Source organism: Tetranychus urticae, chromosome 1, assembly GCF_039701765.1.
Source record: "Tetranychus urticae isolate SD_2017Ah chromosome 1, NJAU_TeUrti_SD_1.0, whole genome shotgun sequence".
In the NCBI taxonomy this organism is placed as follows: Eukaryota; Metazoa; Arthropoda; class Arachnida; order Trombidiformes; family Tetranychidae; genus Tetranychus; species Tetranychus urticae.
In genome coordinates, this window is record NC_142958.1 from 5,454,923 (window position 1) to 5,476,473 (window position 21,551).

The 21,551-nt window shown below is 32.2% G+C and overlaps 2 protein-coding genes across 2 annotated transcripts; one reads left to right on the plus strand and one right to left on the minus strand.

The window, feature by feature from the left end:
* Nucleotides 1-14,981: 14,981 nt before the first annotated feature.
* Nucleotides 14,982-16,157, plus strand: LOC149094433 (uncharacterized protein F54H12.2-like). Its single transcript, XM_089266349.1, has one exon. It carries the CDS (start codon nt 14,982-14,984, stop codon nt 16,155-16,157), a length of 1,176 nt encoding a protein of 391 aa, XP_089122475.1.
* Nucleotides 16,158-16,621: 464 nt separating this feature from the next.
* Nucleotides 16,622-20,548, minus strand: LOC149094434 (uncharacterized). The gene has a single exon (XM_089266350.1). It carries the CDS (start codon nt 20,546-20,548, stop codon nt 16,622-16,624), a length of 3,927 nt encoding a protein of 1,308 aa, XP_089122476.1.
* Between the last annotated feature and the right edge of the window lie 1,003 nt (nt 20,549-21,551).

The window sequence follows — 21,551 nt, forward strand, 5'->3', positions numbered from 1 at the left end:
AACGACTGAATGTGATAAATTAAACTCAATTAACCATTACGCTTGGACTAATGCATTGTCTTTTTACTATAAACTAAATTTACTGAGCAATTGGATTGATTGTTTCAATGCTCAAGTGGCCTGGATATTCATGGCAGTCTATATTTATGCCACTTTCCACAACATCTTAATCTTTTTTTACTTAACTCAATTCACATTTGACAATTTAGGTGTGAAAATCCTTCTTATATTTTCTAACATATTGATATTGACAATAATATATTCATCCAACTATTTAGGAACACTTATTGGCCAAAAGGTAACAGTTTAGTCCATTTAACACACAAGTTAAAGTTTCTGTTTTACTTTTGTTCTAGGCCAGCTCGCTGCATCTGTCAATCTTTCGCATTTCAATTGATACTGGAACATTTTTCAACCTAAAAGTTGCTCTAAAGGTAGGTCAATGTAATCCAAAGAAAAGATATCTACAGGTACTTTTAGCAGATAAGTTTCTCAGAGCTTTTAATGAAATAAAATCGAAATCCATTTCCTTATTCTTTCGATGTTAATCTCTGAACCTTTGTTAAGATTATCTTATAAAGTTTCGTTTGAATATCATCCTAGTTTTAAACATATGGATTTTTCTTACAGAAACTTCATTTTCTGGAACGAATTAAAGCATGTGAAATAGGTGCTTATATTGGTAATTATATTTATGTTAACAATAACAACACTTTACTCGTAAGAATCTTTTCATTTAAAATCTATCCAAAATTTTGGTCAATAAACTAATTTTGGTCTCTTCTACTTTAATAGCTTACCTTGGAATGTGGCTCTTTATACTTATTATTCTGTTCAAATATCAATCGAAACAATTAGTAAAGCCAAACTGGACATTATTTGGCTTGAAAAAAGATAATTATCTCACGATTTCATTTACCTTATTCATAGTTAAGATAATCTAAATTCAATTATCTTTCTGTTTTACACCGACAGTCCAAGCAAACCCAGATTTCAATGCATTCATAAAAAATTAAATGACAATTGAAACACAAGTCTGTCGATCAATTGATTCATTTATACATCAACTAAATATCACAATATCTGATATTCTAAAGTAATATTTTGATAAAATAATTTATTAACTGTTTTCAATGATTGCATAAATTATTTATTAAACATAATCAAACATCAAACACGAAATCAAACTCTTTTAAATACATCAAGAATCAATCAACCTGCAATCTAGTCAATTGATTTAATGATGAATAAGGCAAACTTGCAAGTTTGCTGGTTCAGCAAAAAGCGCTATATACGCGTGTATGATATTTTGGAATGACGACCGATTACTTATCAGAGCTTCCGCCAAGTCAGAATGAGAATAATTTGTAAAATTTTTAAAAGTCTAAATATTATACAGAGAAAATGTTTTAAATAGTAGAGAAATATTCGAAATTATTTACTTTTAGAGATCCGTTAAAATTGTCTAACTTTTTTGTTATTAGCCAGTTTAAAAGGCGCTCAAGTAATAGACCAATAGGCCACTGAGTGGGCAGCAAGGATGCTCTTGAATTGAGCGAGCGCCTTTCGCAGCATCGTCCCATTATGCAGTCGGATATGGCAACCGATTGCTATTAATAATATTATTATCTTTATACACGAATTAAGTTACGAACACACTCGAAAGCTTACAAACGAGTCATTTTTCAGATTGAAGAAACAGATTCCTAATAGATCGAATTCGTTTGGACTGATTTTGAAAATATTGATTTTGTTTACGCTTGTATTGGGTTCCAGGTAAGAAGCATTAATGTGCGTCAGAATAAATTACAATCAATTTTGATTATCGTGATACATGAATGTTGCAAGCAGTTAATGGTTAATAAATCGAAGTCTTTGATTATTCTTCATGATGTTGCAACTATTCGCCCATATCCATGAAACATTTCTAGCTCATGTCTATATTCAATCAAATCAAGTTTCCTTTCCTTATTTTGGCTAGTTGTGTAAGTAATCAAACAGAGATCAACAAGTGAGCGAGCTTTCATTATGAAGAGATTCGGTCTTGGTTATCGCTGTTGTTATTCAAAAATGAAAAAAGTAAAAAAGATTCGTCATGACTTTTCTACTAAATCTATTTCCAAAGTTCCTAATCTCAATGTGACCAAAAGTGATTTATTAAGAGCCATTGATGATCTGGAGCACTTTGAACGATCAACAAGAATTCTCGATAGATCAAAAAGCTGTCAGTATTTTCAATTGCAAAGTTTGATCATCTTGATATTGAGCTTATTCAAAGCGATTCAATTTCTAGTGCTAAGTCTTACTGACAATGAAGCTACAATATTGTACTTGGGTGACTTTTTTGTGTCTACATCGGTCCGAAAAAAATTGAATTACATTGTACATTTTGGTACTATTTTGCCTTGCATGGTAAAGATTTTTCTACTTCATCTCAATCAGCTTAATCAAAAATCGCTTCTCGATGTATTCGATGAATACAAAGAATCCCTTGAAAGACCAAATAAAGAGTTTGTCCTTTTGTCACAAAACAATCAACCGTTCATAAATTTCTATTATTCGTGCATCAAATTGTACAAGTACACTTCAATTGGTGTCGTTTGTGTTTTCTTGGCGTTCCACTCAACCAACATTGCTTACAATTATTCATCTTTGAATGTTTTATTTTTTCAGTTGATCAATTTAGTTGCTTTTACACCACTTTATTATCTAATTTTCACAAGTGGTTTATGGCTTTTTATAGTGGCAATAATTTTGGGTTCCCTCATTAAACTTTCAATTTCTGAGTTAACAACTGAATGCAATAGTTTAAACTCAGTCGAAGAGTACACTTGGCAAAATGCAGCCTCTTTTTATTATAAACATAATTTACTCAGCAATTGGCTTGATTGTTTCAATGCTCAATTTGCTTGGATATTCCTGGCAATCTATGTGTACGCTGCTTTTCACAACATTTTGATCTTCTTTTACTTAACACAATTTACATTTGACGATTTGGGTGTTAAATTACTTCTAGTTTTTTCTAATTTGTTGGTGATAATAATAATATACGGAACCGTTCTTTACGCATCAGTTATTGGTCAAAAGGTGCTAATTTATGCATTATATTTTGAGTTTATATTTTCAATTCTTAAATGTTCATTTTTGAAATAGGCTGGCTTATTGCATCGATCGATTTATCGACTCAAAGTCGATACTGGAAAATCATTTAACCTGAAAGTTGCTCTTAAGGTAGACGTTGCATCTTGTTGATCTTTTGGAACTTTTCGTTTTCTATTATTGATATTAGAAATAATTTAAGAATCGCATCTCTTATCCAATCAATCTTTTTGTTCCAACAGAAACTTGAAGCGCTGGAACGGCTTGCTGCTCGTAAAATGGGTGCTTATATTGGTAATTATATTCATGTTGATAATAATAACACTTTGCTTGTAAGGATTTTCACATTTATATGCAAACGTTATTCAAACTTCAAAATAACTTATTTTTGTGCCTTTACTTTCGATAGCTTACATTGGAATGTGGCTCTTTGTACTTATTATTTTGTACAAATATCAATCGAAATTATCAGTAAAGTCAATCCGGTATTATTCGACTTCGAATAATAACAGTAATAGTTTAAAATGATTACATGAATTATTTATTAAACATATTCAAAGGCTAAAATCAAACATAAAACACCATACTATACGCTAACAACTATTCAGGGACCCTTATTGGTCAAAAGGTACAAGTTTATTTTATTTTTTTAAATTGTCTGTTCAGTTTACATTCTCAATTTTTCTTTTTTGAACCAGGCTAGCGTGTTACATCGATCAATTTATCGACTTTCCATCAATACAGGAAAATTATTTAGCATAACAGTTGCTCTAAAGGTAGCCAAGTCTCCTTTTTAAGCAAATTTCACATGAATTTCATCAATTTTTTCCTACAGAAGCTTCAAACGTTGGAACGACTGGCTTCACGTAAAATGGGAGTTTATATTGGTAATTATATTTATGTTGGCAACTATACCACTTTACTTGTAAGGAATCATCCATTGATATCAATCAAATGTTAGTCAAGATAACTTAATTTGTCGTTTTGATTATCTGTAGCTTGCCTTGGAATGTGGCCCTTTATACTATTTATTCTGTGCAAATATCAATAGAAGCAATATGTAAAGTCAAACATTCATTCAAATCGGGCTAATTCAGTGCGTCTTTCTAATAATTTCGAGGTTAAGTTTGGCATATTGTTGTTCTGCCGCAGTTGAAGGAACATCAGCAGTAATGAATCATTTTTTCGTCATACTTACAAATTTAGTTATTATCTACATCAAACAGTAATAGACAACTAAAGCGTATGAGACCAGTTTTTAAGAACAATTGTGTTTGAACAACTGTGCAGATTATATCAAAATTCAATATTAAGAAATAACAATTAAAAGTCTGACAAAAATCATGCAATCATTTGATATCGAATTGTAAATAAGTAAATAATTGCATCATTAGAGTTTCGCTTTAACCGACTAAATTGATCGTTTATTATTATAATAATAATATGATATAAGGATGTATATTCAAATAGGTACAAAGTATGTAGCAGTGCAAAAAAGAGAGTAGCAAATAATTCGATGGCCTGTTTTCTCGGAAAAAAGGTTCAGTGGAAGACAGGGTTTCAACAGATAAATTCTTTCTTTTGGCTTATATTAGTATTTGTGGTATAAAAAGTTGATTTTCAACAGCCGTCAACAGTAAATAAGCTTCTGTGATATAATACAACTTCAACTGCAAAGGTTAGGACTATTGATCCAGCGATCTGATGGGACAGGAACCGCGCAAGATTATGAGCAAATACCAGGTTTTAATAGTGATAATTAGTCAGAGTTGTAGTATAGTTGAAGACTGTTGGTGAGTTGAGTAGGCTTACAAGTGCGTCGGGTTTTCGTGAAGAGTCAAATAGCGAAATCCGAAATATCCAAATATGAAAGAGATAAAGTGCGAAACAATGAATTCATTAGAATAGATCTTTATATTTTTTTGAAACGAAAATTTAAAGAGTGTTTCGATGGATATTCGCACAAAATAAAAAGTATAATGAAGCGCATTCCAAGGTAAGCTATTGAAAAAAAGATCAAAAAATTAAGTTAACTGATTGGCATTTGGATACACTGGTAGCAGCACTTAACGAAACAAATTATAATAGTGTCTCAACGCAATTTATCAGTGTCACCATTTTCGATTTTTTATTGTTTTAGAGACACTAATAGTAAAATAATGCTAATAAATGGTGAATACAATAAAAATTGACCGATTTTTGGTGTTAAGTGCAACTAAAAAGGCATATATAAATGTATAGAACCATACTATTAAAGCATTGTTGTTATCGATATAAATATAATTACCAATATAAGCACCTATTTTACGTGCTTCAAATCGTTCCAGAACTTGAAGCTTCTGTAGAAGAAAATCATATGTTGTACTATTAGGTAATATCTAACTGCATCTTCATAAGATAATCTAGCAAATGTTGAGACAAAAATATCGAAAGGAACTAATAAATGGTATTCATTTTTTTCGGTTTACTTAGAGTTGAGAGAGAGAGAGAGAGACTTACCTTTAGAGCAACTTCTAGGTTATTAGATTTTCCAGTATCGACCGAAGCTCGATAAATCGACATATACAGTAAGCTTCCCTAAACAAAAGTAAACGTAAAGTAAACTTAAATTTAACGTTGAAACAAAATGAACTTGTACCTTTTGAGCAATAAGGGAACCTAAATAGTTGGATACATATAATATCAGCAATATCAGTATGTTGGATGTAATGAGAAGGGTTTTCACGCCTAAATTGTCGAATGTAAACTGAGTCAAGTAAAAGAAGATCAAAATGTTGTGGAAAGCGGCATACATATAAGCGAAATACATCAACCAGGCCGATTGAGCATTGAAACAATCAATCCAATTGTTGAGTAGATTTATTTTATAGTAAAAAGACAATTTATTAGTCCAAGCGTAATGGTTAATTGAGTTTAATTTATCATATTCAGTTATTAACGAATCAATTGAATTGCATGAGAATAGAGCTACCAAAGCTAAAATGAATAGAAACCATAAAGCACTCGATATAATAAAATAATAAATTGCAATGATAAGAGCTGTATGAACAAGTTGAATGATGAACGGCTTCAAAGATGAATAGTTTATCACAGCAGTGCTTATATGCGCTAACCCGAAAATAATATAAACCATGAGATTAAAGTAATTATACAATTTAATGAGAATGTAGTAGGATTTTCTGAATGAACTTTCATTCGTTGATAAAAGGCTAAACTCTCTCTTGTATTGTTTAAGAGATTCCTTGTATTCATCGAAAATATTTATAAATGATTTTCTTCCAAATTTATTGTGGTGAAGTAGAAAAATCTTTACCATGCAAGGCATGATTATACCCACATGAACAATGTAGTCCAACACTTTTCTTTCGGATAAAGACACAAAAATATCACCGGCATACAGTCGAAGCGTTTCGTTGTCAGTAATGTTGAGCATTAAAAAACGTAAAGCTTGGAAGCTGTTCAATACCAAAATGATCAAACTTTGTAGCTGAAAATATTTGCAGTTTTTTCTTCTGTCAAATATTCTTGCTGAACGCTCAAAGCGTTCCAAGTCATCAATGGCATTCAGAAGATCATTTCTTGTCACATCATGGTTGTTGAGCGAATTGAAAGAAAAATTAAAACAAAAACTTCGTATTTTATAATAAGTATTAAGAACGTAACTTTTTAGAAGAAAAACTTTACGAATTATTGACATTTCAGACTATTGTTGAATTACCTAGGCAAGTTAACAAAAAAATTGTTGAAAGTAATGAATCTTAATAGATAGAATAATGTGTTTCAAAATTTTCCATGAATAACCGATAATATGAAAAATAATCAAAACTAAATAATGATCCATTACCATTATACAATTGTCGTGGTTTCTTGTCACGAATATCAGAATTGATTGTTAAGTCTTTTACTTGTGGATCATTTAATCAAAGCTGAGTACCCAGGATATGAGACAAAAACAAACGAAATCGATACAAACATTATCGGCAATACTGAACACTAGATATTGAATCACAAATAGTAGTACCGTTTCATACGCTTCTGAGGCCCAGACCGGAAACAGAATTACTCACCACCCCCCTCATGCATGATTAGTTTCATGGTTCATTGAATTCACGGCTGACTGATTTAACGGTTGACCTTGAATACCATCTTATGGTCACTATTATTCTTAATGCTTGAATGGTTCTTCAATACCATCTTATGGTCACTATTGTTTTTAATGCTTGAATGCTTCTTCACCACTACACTAACCGTTTTGTCACGTGATCTATACTTGTTCCTTTGATTCAGGCTGAACCTGGATGGAAGAAGGGGAACGGATGTTTCCCTTCTGGAATAAACAAGTATCTATGAATGTCGATCACCGTTTGTTACACTTGATTAAGGCTGAATGGCATGAGAGAAAGCGGATGTTCAAACAAGTATAAATAGCCAATCTCAAAATAATAATGCTCAATGATGTATGCTGTTGCCTATGTATCACTTTTAATAGTAGCTTTAATTATTGTTTTAATATTCAAAGAATACTTTTATATTGTTCTTGATGCGCATTGTTCATATAGTAACATTGTGGGACCTTGGAAAAAGGATTCCTTTAGCAGCAAGAATTAAAAGGTTCAATGCTGATTTAATTAAAGAAGGAAGCAATTGTTTATTACTGTTTGAATCCGGTAAAATAATTGCTACAGGTTTTAAAAGATTAAGTGATGTGAAAAAATTCTTAAAGTCACGCTTCCCGAGCGCAAAATTCGTTAAAGTTGTAAATATGACATCACTTGCTCATATTCGTGGTAAAATCAATTTATCTGGCCTTTCTTATGAACCGGAAATCTATCCTGCTCATGTGTGGAAAAAGCAAAATCTTTGTGTTGTATACTATCCTTCCGGAAAACTAATTGTTACTGGTGGAAAAACTCATAATGAGCTTCGTGAAGCATATCGAGAGTTTAAGCAAAAGACAAGTATAAAAAGAGAAGAAGAAAAAGAAAAAGATCAGTAAAGTATCTGAAATCATAATGTCAACATTAAACTGGCACTCATTGAAAGCTGTTAAAATAAACGACCTCCGTTTGACCATTTCATGGTCTACAGATGGTAACAACAGAGTTTGTTGTGGTCGTGTTGATTTACGTTTATTCGTAAATGATTTCCCAACAAGTTATGGAGTGAACCTAAAGCGTTGGGAATTAATTCAACTTGGTGTCTTCATCACAGAAGTGCTCAAAGGCAACACTCCATGTCAAAAGGTTGTTGATGAACTAACCATCGAGTCAACAACTGGTGGGATCATGTTACTTAATTGCAAACATCGTCTGTGCATCCAAAACAAGGATTTACCTACTCTGGAAATGTATCTTTGTGGAGTTATTTTCATTCTGAGTTTATTAAGACCAGAAGAATTTGCCGCATGTATGGTTGCAGGCCGAGCAATTGAAGATGCTTTCATCTTTTCAACTTTGGTTAAAAGTGAAATTAAAAGTATCGATGAAGCATTTAAAGAAGAAGAAATTATAACAGGGAATAAACTTCCTGTGGAAACCGTTAAATTTCTAAAAACCAATTGCGTAAAAATTTTTGACCTGTATATGAATAATTTTGGTGAAATGATTATACCTGGAGGTCCATGCAACCGGAACGATTTCATGTTGAGAATCAACGGTGAATTTTTGAAAAATTTGCGCGGTCTCTATCAGGATTATCCTCCGCTCCTTCGATCACTCACTCTTCTGATGAAAAGCATCGCAGAGTATAAATAGAAGTGACAAAAGCGAAATTCTCATATTCAACAAAAATGGATTACATTTGCTGCTATTTCGATATACAAGGCTTCTACGCTAATAATTTGTTTTACCCTCGTGAATGTGCGGTGTTAAGTGATCATGGCGCAAGCGTATTCAGTGTTGACCATGAGTTAAAGATGGATCAACTATCAGCCAGTGATCAACGCCAAGCACAGTATTTAACACGTCGACATCATGGTTTACCTTTCGAAGTTGAAAAAGGAACCAAAATTGAAAGTATTAATGATATTATCATTGCATTTTATGAATGCAATCTTGATGATGATCATTTTCTTTGCGCCTGTAAATCTAAAGAGGCTGAAGCGATGTTGAGGACCCTTGGTATTCCTAGATTGAATCTTGGAAAGCTAGGTGCAACTTGGAGTAACATAAACACTCGGTTGGAACCTTGTAGCTTACATATTAAGCCTGGAAAATGCAGTCTCAATGCAGTAATCGCTATGAATAAATGGGTGAAAAATGGCCCTGAAGACGACGAACCAGGTCGTGATGTCTGTGGAAATATGCCCTAAATATTGTAATCGAAATTATATAAGTTTGAAATATGTAATCCAAAATGTAATCGAAATTCTCAAATTAAAAAATGTCTTATAAAATTTATTTACGTCATCCTTTTATTATGCTTATTGCCGGACCAACGGGAAGTGGTAAAACTGAATTTGTCAGAAAATTGATCATAAAAAGAGAAACAATTTGTGATCCACCTCCGGAAAGAATAATTTATTATTACAGTGAATACCAAGAAATTTTTGATTCAATGTTAAATGTTGAGTTTGTTAAAGGTTTACCCGATGAAATAAAACTAGATAAACGACCGACTTGGATAATTTTTGATGATTTAATGTATGAAGCATCAAATTCAAAACTAATAGCTGAATTGTTCACAAAAGGAAGTCATCATAGAAATCTATCAATAATATTAATTTGTCAAAATTTCTTCATGAGAGGAGCTGAAAGTAGAAATATTTCATTAAACTCTCAATACATTGTTTTGTTTAAAAATCCAAGAGATCAATCTATTGCTACATCTTTAGCTAGACAAATGTTTCCAACTAAAATTGTAAAATTTCAAAAAGTTTATGAACATGCCACATCACAAGCATTTTCATATCTATTCATTGATTTAAAACCTGAAACTCCAAATGAGGTTAGGTTACTGACAAATGTTTTTTCCATACCAATATTTGCCTATCAACTTGTATAAGACGAACAGTTTTGGTAATCACCATCAAAATGACCGTCAAACAAGCAGTTGAAATCTATCCAACATTACAAAAGCTTGCAAGGACAAAGAAAAAGACTGAAAGAAAAAGTATTTTATCTTCTTGTCCATGTAAAGTTTTTCATGTTTTGTCTGAAATTGCAAGAAATATTTTGAAAGGTGTTATCAAAGTACCGAGACATAAATTAAAATCATTAAAAGTATATAAGAATGATTTGAGAAAAATTGCCAAACAAAAAAACAGTTCAAGAATTAAAAGAACTTTGATTCAGAAAGGAGGCTTTTTACCACTATTAATAAAGCCAGCTTTATCATTATTAGCTTCAATCGTTGCGTCAAAAATGATGAAAAAATGAACACAATAACACGCATGTTATTAATCCCAGAGGATCAATATAAAGATCCATCCAACATATTGTTTGAAGCAAATATTCCTAATGATAGGAAAATAAGATTATTAAACAATTTAATGTTGAAAAAAATGGAGAAGAAACCTGAGCAAATTAACATGAAAGCAATAATCGAATCAAATTTAACAGCCGCACAAAAAGCAAGATTGATTGATAAAATTCAAAAGAAAACAGTAGAAATTGGTGTTCAATCCGAAGAAGCTGATGATCAAGAAGAAAATGTTTTTTCTACACCTAGAGGAGAATTTTCAACTCCTTTTTCACAACAAACAACACAACAAACAACACCAGTGAATTCATCTTCTGCTGCTAGGACAAACCTCATGCAAGCTTTTGTCACAGAATCACCAAAGCTTGAAACTGAAATAGACAGACCACTACCACTTTCTCCGAGGAAGAGTAAAATGCAACCTTTTCAACCCAATATTGGAGAAGTATTAGCTCTTGGAATAAAAAGTATTCGTGGTTTGATAGATAAAAATAGTCAAGTCATAAAACCTGATGGGAAAGCTCTTTATAGAAGCAATTTACAGATGATTGTTAATTATCTATTAGAAAATCAAATTACAAGAAAACCAAACGGTGTTGATCTAGTTGTTGCTGCTATAAGGCAAAACAGACCGGGTTTATTGCAGTTTATCAAAAACCCCGGAATTCAAAGTAAAGATACATGGAAAGAATTACAGGAGCAATCCGAAGCAAGTACGTCACGCCAGACAGCACAGGAAGCTTTGGCGGAGTCAGAAGATTATTCGAGAGCGTCCAAAAGGAAGCGTCGTTAAAACAAGTTGAAGATTGGTTGAAGAATCAGGATACTTATGTTTTATTTAGACAAGTGAAGCGAAAATTTCCTCGGCTCCCAATTTTAGTTAATAAAATTGATGAACAATGGCAAATAGATTTAATGGACATGTCTTGGTTATCAAAATTTAATGATGATAAAAAGTATTTATTAAATATTATTGATTGTTTCAGTCGTTATGCTTGGGTAATTCCATTAAAAACAAAAAATGCAAATGAAATCGTTGAAGCATTTAAAGTTTTATTACAAGAGAGAAAACTTGATAAAATACAAAGTGACCAAGGAAAAGAATTCTTAAATTCTCAAGTCAAACAATTATTTGCAGACAATGGAATAAATTTTTTTACTTCTACTGATGATGTTATCAAATGTGCAATTGTTGAGAGGTTTAATCGCACACTAAGAACCCGCATTTATCGTTATCTTCATTATTATAATACTAGGAGATATATTGATGATTTACAGAAAATAGTAAAATCATACAATGATTCTTATCATCGAACTATTCAAATGTCACCAAGTCAAGTTACACAGGAAAACTCAACACAAGTTTTATTAAATATAAGAAAAACTCATCCAGTTAATCATTCGAAACAAAAACCATTCAAAGTTGATGATGTAGTAAGAATTGCAAGAGCAAAAGGAATTTTTGAAAAAGGCGCCACTAGTAATTTCCGTGAGGAAATTTTCACGATAAATAAAGTTAAAAAAACACCTCAAGGATATGTTTATCGCTTGAAAGATTATGATGGAGAAGATATAACATCTATTTTTTATCATTATGAGCTAGCTAAAGCTAATGAAACAAGTTTGTATAAGATAGAGAAAGTTATTAAAACAAGAATAAATCCAAAAACAAAAAAGAAGGAATATTTTGTAAAGTGGTTCGGATATCCATCAAAATTCAATAGCTGGGTGCAAGATGTTTTACCAACCTGATGAATATTATATTGAGGCAGTTTCCAATGCTTCAACAAATTTGTTTCCAGAAAACTCATTAACAAAATTTACGAATCGTCTACAACATGCAATAGCTCTCGATGGAGATTGGGTTGTAGGAATTCAAGAAATTTTTTATCCAATAGACTTGACACAGGGTTCAAGTGACGTGACTTTTAATATAATAGGTGCTGGTCCGATTTCATATTGGGTAACCATAACTGAAGCTGATGATGTACAAAAATTTGTTAATAAATTTAATGCTAAAGTTTCAAAAATATTTGATACACTCAAAAGTGATCTTCAAAAATCAAAAAATGCTAATAGGGTGCAAGGGATGCAAAGTGATCAAGCACCACAAACTGAACAAGTACTATCTCCAGAAGGGTTTGAGTTTGTTGTGCATGGAATAGTGAACAATCAAACATATGACATTTTTACAAAGGAGCTTTATCTGAATAATCTTTATGCTCTTCATAAGAAAGAGCGAAACCCTAAAGAATTACCTGTTGATGTGAAACGTCTTAGTATTGAGGCTAAATTAATAAACGATAATCTTGAATATGATGATGAAAAAAAAGAAGAATTGATTACTAAACTATACGAAAGAGTAGGAAGAACTCGAATGTCAGAAGGAATGTTCCTAGCAGAAGAAAAGGAGATAATAAAAAATCCTGATCTCTCAGAGGACGCGAAAGATAGAAAATTGGAAGAACTCTATACTTCTCAAGGTCGTACACCACCACCTAAAAGAGCAAGGAAAGACCCGGATGTAGCGAAATGGTTCAAACAATTTAATGCAAAACGACGGGAATTATCTGAAAAAAATAAAGAGCTCAAGAGGAAAAATGAAGAACTTGCTTCAAAACAAACTGAAATAAACGACTTGTTTGATAAATTCACAGCCGCTGAAGCGAAACTTAATACGAAACTCGATGAGATTAAAGAATTGAATAAATCAATACAAAGTTTCGAGAATGAGAAAACACAATTAAACAAAGCTCGGGATGATCTTTCGAGAGAAAAACAAGCTTTAGAGAGAGAAAAGGTAGAACTCACGACAAAGTTGAATAAGGCTGATGATGAGATCAAGTCCAAGAAAGAAGAAATTTCACGTCTAACAACAGAAGCAAACAAAGTGAATCCTCTCGAAACACAGCTTCGCGAAGCAAAAAAGAAATATGATGATTGTAAAACTGAAAAAACAGGAATCGATCGAAAATTGTTTAACGCAGAAAAGGAACTTAATACTAAAAAGGAAGAAATAAGAAGTCTCACAACAGCTGGTAGGAATGCTGACAAACAGAAAAATGAATTTGATACCTTACAAAGACAATTTAATGAACTATCAGCTGAAAAGACTAAGCTTGATGGAAAATTGAGGGACGCTGAAAAAAATGTGAATGATAAAAATCAAGAAATTTCTCAATTAAAAGAAACAGAAAGAAAGTATGGTTCATTAAAAACTGAGAAAGAAGGACTTGAAAGAAAGATTGCAGAAACGGAAAGAAACTTGAGTGCTTGTAACAGGAAAGTCGCTGATTTGGATGCAAAGAAAGCGAAAATTGAAGCATTAGAGAGAGACATCACCGGAAAAGATCAGCAATTGAGAGATAAACAAATCGAAGTAAACAACTTAACCACTGAATTGACAAAAGTTAAAAAAGCACTTGATGAATCGCAAACCAACTTGAATGTAACTAAAGATGAATACACAAAAGAAATAAACAAATTAAAGGTAGAACTTGGTCTACAAGCTGAAAATACAACAGATGAGGCGAATACTGATAAACCACCAAGATTAGAATATTCAAAAGGAGTAATATCGATGATAAGAGGGTGGTTAGGAAACATTAAATTGATCCCAAAATTTAATGATGCTGCTTTTATAAATGCTCTTGGTTTTATTGATGATCCTAGTGAACAGTTAATTACAAATCCAAAAGTAACTGCGTCTAGGCCAGCTGATTTGAATGCAAGATCAAGTTTAATGTTTGTTTATTCAGATATTGTTGCCCCTCATTTTGTTGGTGATACATTTACGAGAGTCTTAAGAATTTTACCTCTAAAAAGAGGGCAAAGACATGAGATTGTTCATGAGAGATTTGTAAAGCCTTTTTATTATCCTGTGAGGACAAATCAAATTGAGGATGTGAATTTCATTTTGACAGATGAAACAGGAAATCCAATTAAATTTGCTTCAGGAAGGGTCGCAATTGGTTTACATTTAAAACGCTTTGTATAAGTAACTCCTCCTCTAAAACTTTGTATAAGGTGTATTTTTATTTTATGAAAAAAAACAAAATGCAACGTAAAGTTTATTGTCCAAGACATTCAGACTTCAAATCGTATTATTTATCCCAAGCTGGACAAGGATTCTCTGATATTGAAATATTTAGAGGATCTCCTTATCAGCGAGGATATGGATTTGGAAGTTTATTTAAAAGATTTGCAATCCCTGTTTTGAAGTTTCTTGGAAAACAAGCAGTAAAAACAGGAATTAACGTTGGTCAAGATTTATTGGAAAATAAAAATTTAAAACAAACATGGAAGGAAAGAGGAAAAGAAAGTCTTCGTAATCTAGCAAAACAATCAATTGATAAAGCAAATGTTATGCTTGCTCAAAGTGGAAGTGGTGTTAAACGAAAACGGTTGTATAAGAAGAAGGAAAAAGCAGTTAAAAGAAAAAAGAAAGATATTTTCGATTAAACATGGAGTATTTACATCCTTCGTCTTTACCTGCAAGTAAAAGTGAATTATCATTATTCACTGTCCCTCCCACACAAGTAGCTATTGATTCTACTTATGAAGTAGAATATAGACCCTCTGCATCTTTAGAAAGCTCTAAAGTACACACCATTGATGTTCCTGCATCTGAAGATTTTACTGATCTATCACAAACAATGGTTCATATTAATCTTGAGGTTCATGATAAGGACGGGAAAAAAGTAACAACCGCTGATATTAAAGGTGTGGAAAACTTTGGAAATGCTTTATTTGATCAAGTTGATTTTTTTATTGGTACTGTCAATACATCTCAAGCTACAAATATGTACCATTATCAATCTTATATTGAAAATTTATTGTTCCGTCATCCAACAAAAGCTGATGCTGGACGTTATGATACTTCAAATTTTCTTAAAAATAATGTTGACTTATATTTTAGATTACATCTTCCAATGTGTCAACAAGACAAATTACTGTTGAATGACACTCCATTATTATTCAGATTTACAAGAAGCAGAGAGAAGTTCCCATTGATCCACATAACTCAGGATGAATATACAATAAAAATAACAAGATTAGCATTGCATATTAAGCGTGTTAAATTATTTCCAGATACACAAACGGGGATCATATCTGCACTCAAAGAGTCTCCTGCAAAATATTTCATCATCAGAAATGTGGTTAAAAGCTTCTCCGTGAATAAAGGTGTGTCAACAGTCAACATTGAAAATATTTTCTCTGGGATTTTACCAAGAAGAGTAATTGTTGGATTTGTTGATGAAACTGCTTTTGCAGGTAATAATTATAAAGATCCCTATTGGTTTGAACATGCAAATATTACACAAATTTCTTTAAATGTTGATGGAAATTTATACCCATCAATACCATATCAACCAAAATTTCCTGATAATTGTATGCGTGAATATGTCAATTTATTCAGATGTTTGGGACAAGATGAAGGAATCCCTCAACTTGATTTAGATTATGAAAATTACAAATCGAAAAAAACACTGTTCGGATTTGATTTAGGTGGTGGACTCGGAGGTGAAACAGGATCTTTATCTTTGATTAAAAGAGGAGTTGTTAGGTTAGAGCTTCGATTTGCAGCGGAGACAAAGAGTTCATATAGATCATTGTTTTCGGGCAATTTGATAATTTAATTACAATTGATAAAGATAGAATTGTAACACTTGACTACTAATGTTGACAACTATTGACTTAAAGCGCATGCTTCGTGGTGTTAAACACTTTGGTGGTGTTTTCCCAAGTGATAAATTACCTTTAGTATTGAAAAAGCCAGCAACTTTTATTATTAATTTAGACCCTAGTTACAAAGAAGGGTCTCATTGGGTAGCGGTAAACTTTGATAAAATCGGAAATTCACATTATTTTGATTCTTACGGGCGGCCCCCAGACGGAAATATCGTATCTTTCCTTGAAAGATTTTCACCTAGAGGATACACTTACTCAATCAACAAATATCAAGATGATTATTCATCATCATGTGGATACTTTTGTGTTCTTTTTGTATTGCTTGCTGATGATCAGAACAAATTTTACAAAATTTTTGAGAAATGTAAAACACTAAAGAATGAACAAAAATTGTTACAAATAATTAAAAATTTTATTGATTAATTTTATAATGTCCATAAGCATATGAACTTATTTTATCATTTAAAAGATAACGTTTATCTTCAAAAGGTGAAATTGCAACCTTTTCATTACAATACATGGAAATTTTATGTTTATCAGATCCAAAGCGTCTTGTGATTTCTTTATGTATCTTTTCATTGTACAGACAATTTTTATAATCTTCAAAATTAATTTTGTTTTTTACGACGTTTTTTTGAACGCCTTTAGCTCTCTTCTTCTCTCCGCTTTGTGATTTTATACAGTAAAGTTTAGGTTTAACGGCAATTACTTCATGGATCACTTCTCCTGACATTTCATCTTTGAGGCAACCAATTTTCTTTTTGTTTTCGCTTGAATAGAGTGGATGATCATTGGGCAAGTCACCAAAGTCCATAATATCATTAAATTGTTTCATGTCAGTTATTATGTTGTTGGATTTAATTTCCAGTAAAAAAGAATCAGTATCGGAATAAACAAGTTGCACTTTATCACCATAGTATTTTTTAAAACGGCCATAATAAAGTTTGTAAACATGAAGTTTTGAGAGCTCAAGAACAGTAAAACCAGAAACAATCGCCTTGTCCATTAAAACACATTCAGGTTTCAATTGAATCAGCATTTTATCTTCATCAATAATTTTGAATCGTGTAGCAAGAGGATTAGCAATTCTTTTTGTAGCGACTCTTTCTCCCATTGCAAGTTTAACTTCAATATGTTTTCGCTTGTCCTCCATTAGTTTCCCATAGATACTGTTTACAAATAATTTATAAAGCGATGATGTGAATGTTGTTTTTGCTTCTTGACGCTTTTTCGTGCAGAATTGAATGTAAGGTTTCAACCAGGCTTTTTGTTTAAATGAAATTACTCGATGTACTTTGGCAAATTTTAATCCATTTTCAATGTAAAACTTTAAATTGCGAAAATGCACTGAATATCTTCTCCTTGTCAGAAATGTTGAAACCAGTTTTTCACTAGGAACCGGTTTAAGTCCTTGCTTCTCAAGTTCATCATATAACTTTTTAGCGTAAGGACTTAACATTTCATGCGTAACTTTCATTTTATGAGGAGCCAAAGGAAAGTCATTATGCGCATCATGGAGTTCTTTAGGGTACTCTAAATCAATTTCCAAAATGTATCCAGTATCACCATCATCAGGTGTATTCATTATATGCTCAAGTAGTTTATCTTCATTTGAAAAATTTACCCATTTATATTGTCCAATCGGTAACATGTCCATCATTGCATTTCCATAAAGATTATTTACATCAAAATACATTAACCATGTTTGTTGACCACCATCATAATTTGTTGAGGGATTATTAGCAATGGCATGACGTTTAGCAACCGTTGTAAAACCTCCTCTAATGTCACCTTCAATGAATAACAACATATCAATTTCCAAAAATAATTCAATTGATATTTTTGTCATTTTTAAGGCAGCAGCATATGAAAGACCAGGACAAGTCATATAATGTGGTGGGTCGATCCCAAAATCATCTATACTTGTTGTTCGAAAGTTTTCAAATACTGCAGCGAGCATCAAAACATCAAGTCTCAAGTAAATATCAATCAATTGTCCAAGATTATGACAGTTAAATTGTCTCCAAATTCTTTTTAATCGGTCATACATTTCTTGTGAAATGTTTGTGTCGTTTAATGATGAGTAAAATGCAGACATTGGTGGTAATGCTTGATCCTCAAATTTATCAAGTGATGATAAATATTCATAAGGTATTGATGCTTTTCCCATCAAATCGGTTAAATCATGTCCTGGCCATTCTTGTCGTAAAAATTCTTCTTTTTCAGTGTTTGACAAGTTGGAGCTTAGAGTATCGAGACTTCCAGGTAAAAAGGCAAATGAGTCGAGGAAAGCAAGATTATCGACATACCATCCAATATACTTTTCCATTGATGAAGGAATAAGTTTTACATTTCCAGTAAATGTATTACTTTTGATTGAATCAATCAACAAATGACCATCATAATTCTTTAAATTATGCAAAAATATTGGAATTCGATTCGGAATTGAATAATTTACATTACAGGCATTATGTGCTGCGCCTCTAAATTTCCCAGTTAAATGATCATGATCACGGACTCTGTCATCATCAAGAGGCTTTTCACAAATCCAGCAGTTTGTTGTACTTTGAAATGTTGCTTCTTCATTAGGTGACATTTTAAGAGGTTTTAATGAGGTTTTTAAATAGTTGAGAGCACTCTCGATTGATTGTTTAAGATTAATTAGAAATTTAGAGACAATATTTTCTCCATGGTCAAACTTTTTGTCGATGATTTTTCTGTCCCAATCAACAACAATGTATCCATAACTACATGGTTCATGGTGGAAAGGTTTCAATGGATCATTTGTTGGGACGATTAAACATTCAAAGTCACAGTAAATTATGATTGGATGTTTAATTTCTTTTTTCAGGTTTGATCTTTCGCAGAAATTCCGTCTTGGTTTATAAGGTGTAGGGTAAGGCATTATTATTTTTTGAGCGGGTTTTGCTGAACAGTCAATCATGTGTTTTTTCAATTGAAATGCATAATGCCAGCCGTTTAAACATCTTTCACAATGATATCGCCGGTAATTACTTTTTGAATTTAATAGGCGAGCAAAGTTTGTGATTAAATAATAGTGTTCGTTGTATAAAAATAGTCTGACATGAGATGTGAATTGATTCTTTGTAACATAAAGAGGAATCACAAATTTGTTGGTTGTGTTGTAAGTAAAAACACTAATTGATATTGCGTTTTTCTTTTCAAAGGATTCAACCATGTTCAATTCAACTTGACCTCGCCATTTTGAAAAGTCATGTGAGTTGATAAATTGGTCATATTGTTGATAATTGTCGGGATGATTTTGTCTATGATGAAGAGCAGCTAAAATTGAATACATAAAGCAATCAGTTTGACATTTGATTGAAAGTAAACAATGTTTTGAGACAAGTTCAGTAGGCAATTTAATCTGATGACAGCCTCCTCGATGAGGTTGATAATGAGCAATCCAAACATCAATTTTGCTGATATCAACAATCGTAAAGCCACTTCCTCGTTCAGTGTATTGATCTATTATTTCTTTCATCTCCGTGAAAGTTTCTTCAATTTCATTATTGATATTATCACCAGGTAATAATGGTTTCATCGTTGAAGGTATTTCTGCTTCAATCAATTCAATCATGCTCATTTTTTGAAAGTAAACTTTTAAAATCAAGTAGAATTTAATTGGTCCAAGATCATCAAGATTATGTTGTAGCAAATCCTTCACTTTAGCTTTTTGATGACGTTTCACAATGTCAATGTCAACCATATCACTCATTTGTTGTGAAAAAACACGGAAATGGCGGCGAAAAGCTGAATGAATTAGTTTGAATGGAGATGAAAAAGAAGGATTACGTGGGTTAAGTAGCGAAATACTCCCACAAACTCTTTGATGTGATCTCAATCTTTGTTCGCTTGAATAGTGTCTTCTGCACTTTGCACATTTCACTTTTCTTTTCATCTCTTTTGGAGTTGCTCTTGTTGATGGTGCATCTTGTATTACAGGCTCTTTATCAAAGAATATTTCCATTCTGCGGCAATTTTCTTTGCAAGAGCAATGATGAAGTAAATATTCACTTAAAGGTTCACTTTCTTTCCCACAGCATGGGCACCTCAAGCAATCTTTTTTTGGTGGTGGTTCGTCGAAAAAGATGTCCATTCTTTTACAATTGTCTTGGCACGAGCAAATATGGTTCAAATATTCCATTAAAAGTTGAGTGGAGGTACCACAACAAGGGCAATTGAGACAATCTGGTTGCTCTTCATTTTGTTGTGTATTTTGTTGCTCATTTGATTGTGTATTTTTTTGCTCATTTGGTCTCTCATTTTGTTGCTCATTTAGTCCCTCATTTGATTCTTCATTGAAAATTTCAAACATTTTACAGTTTGCCGATTTACATTGACAAGGGTGGTTTAATAACTCTCCCAAGGTGATAAATTTTTGCTTGCAGCATTTGCACTCAATCTATGAAAAAGATAACTTATATATTAATTTCCGAATAAAATAGACGTTTAAATTGAAATTGAAATGAATCTTTATTGATTTTGAAAAGAAATTAAGATTTTACAATTTTATAATATCTTTTGATTGTGCGTTTGACTGTCCAAACATGGCAGTCAATTAGCTCACAAATATTACGAGCGTGCTCGTTATCAAGGCGAGATAAAACTCTTCGCTGTGCTTTGAGTTTATTAAGGTCCTCCATATATTTGAAGGCCTTGTTTCTCAATCTAATCTGCAATCTTTTTCGAATTGCGTTGGGGGCCTTTTTCTTAGTTTCCTCTAAGGAAACCTGCTCCATATGTTTAATCATGGAGTTGAGGTTTTTTTCATCAAAAGAGCTAAAAGAAAAGCCCTCAAAACGAGCAGCAATCTCCTGAAAAGAGAGAGAAAAGGAAAGTTGAGAAGAGAGAAAGGTTAAACAGTTAAACAAATTTAAACTTACGTTCATTTCAACATCGTTTTCTTGGTTATTATCCATTTCATAATCCATTTTATTGGTAACTTAAAAGTAATAGCAAAGGACTTGAACAAAAATTAAAGTTTACTTGTTGAGAGTTGATGGAAAAGTGACCAAGTTTTGTCAATGTACACTTTGAATAAAGCGTGAACATCTGTGTAATGGAGTGAGTTTTTGCTCATTGATTAATCCATGAATGAATTAACGGATATTTTTTCAATAAATTTGTCGCACATGAATTGATTCTTGACCATTTAATTGTGCTCAATGTTTTTAATTCTTGACCGTTTGAAACACTTGAGTGTTTGTTATTGTTTGTGATCACCTTGGAAATATTGAGTTAATAGTAAAGAAATCTATTGGATTTAGAATTCGGCTTGTTCATGATATCTCCATGATAAAGATATTTGTCATTCAGTT

What these genes read in the sequence shown, in the direction of transcription:
- LOC149094434 (XM_089266350.1), bottom strand. Translation starts at nt 20,548, where the DNA reads ATGTTTGAAATTTTCAATGAAGAATCAAATGAGGGACTAAATGAGCAA.
- LOC149094433 (XM_089266349.1), top strand. Translation starts at nt 14,982, where the DNA reads ATGGAGTATTTACATCCTTCGTCTTTACCTGCAAGTAAAAGTGAATTA.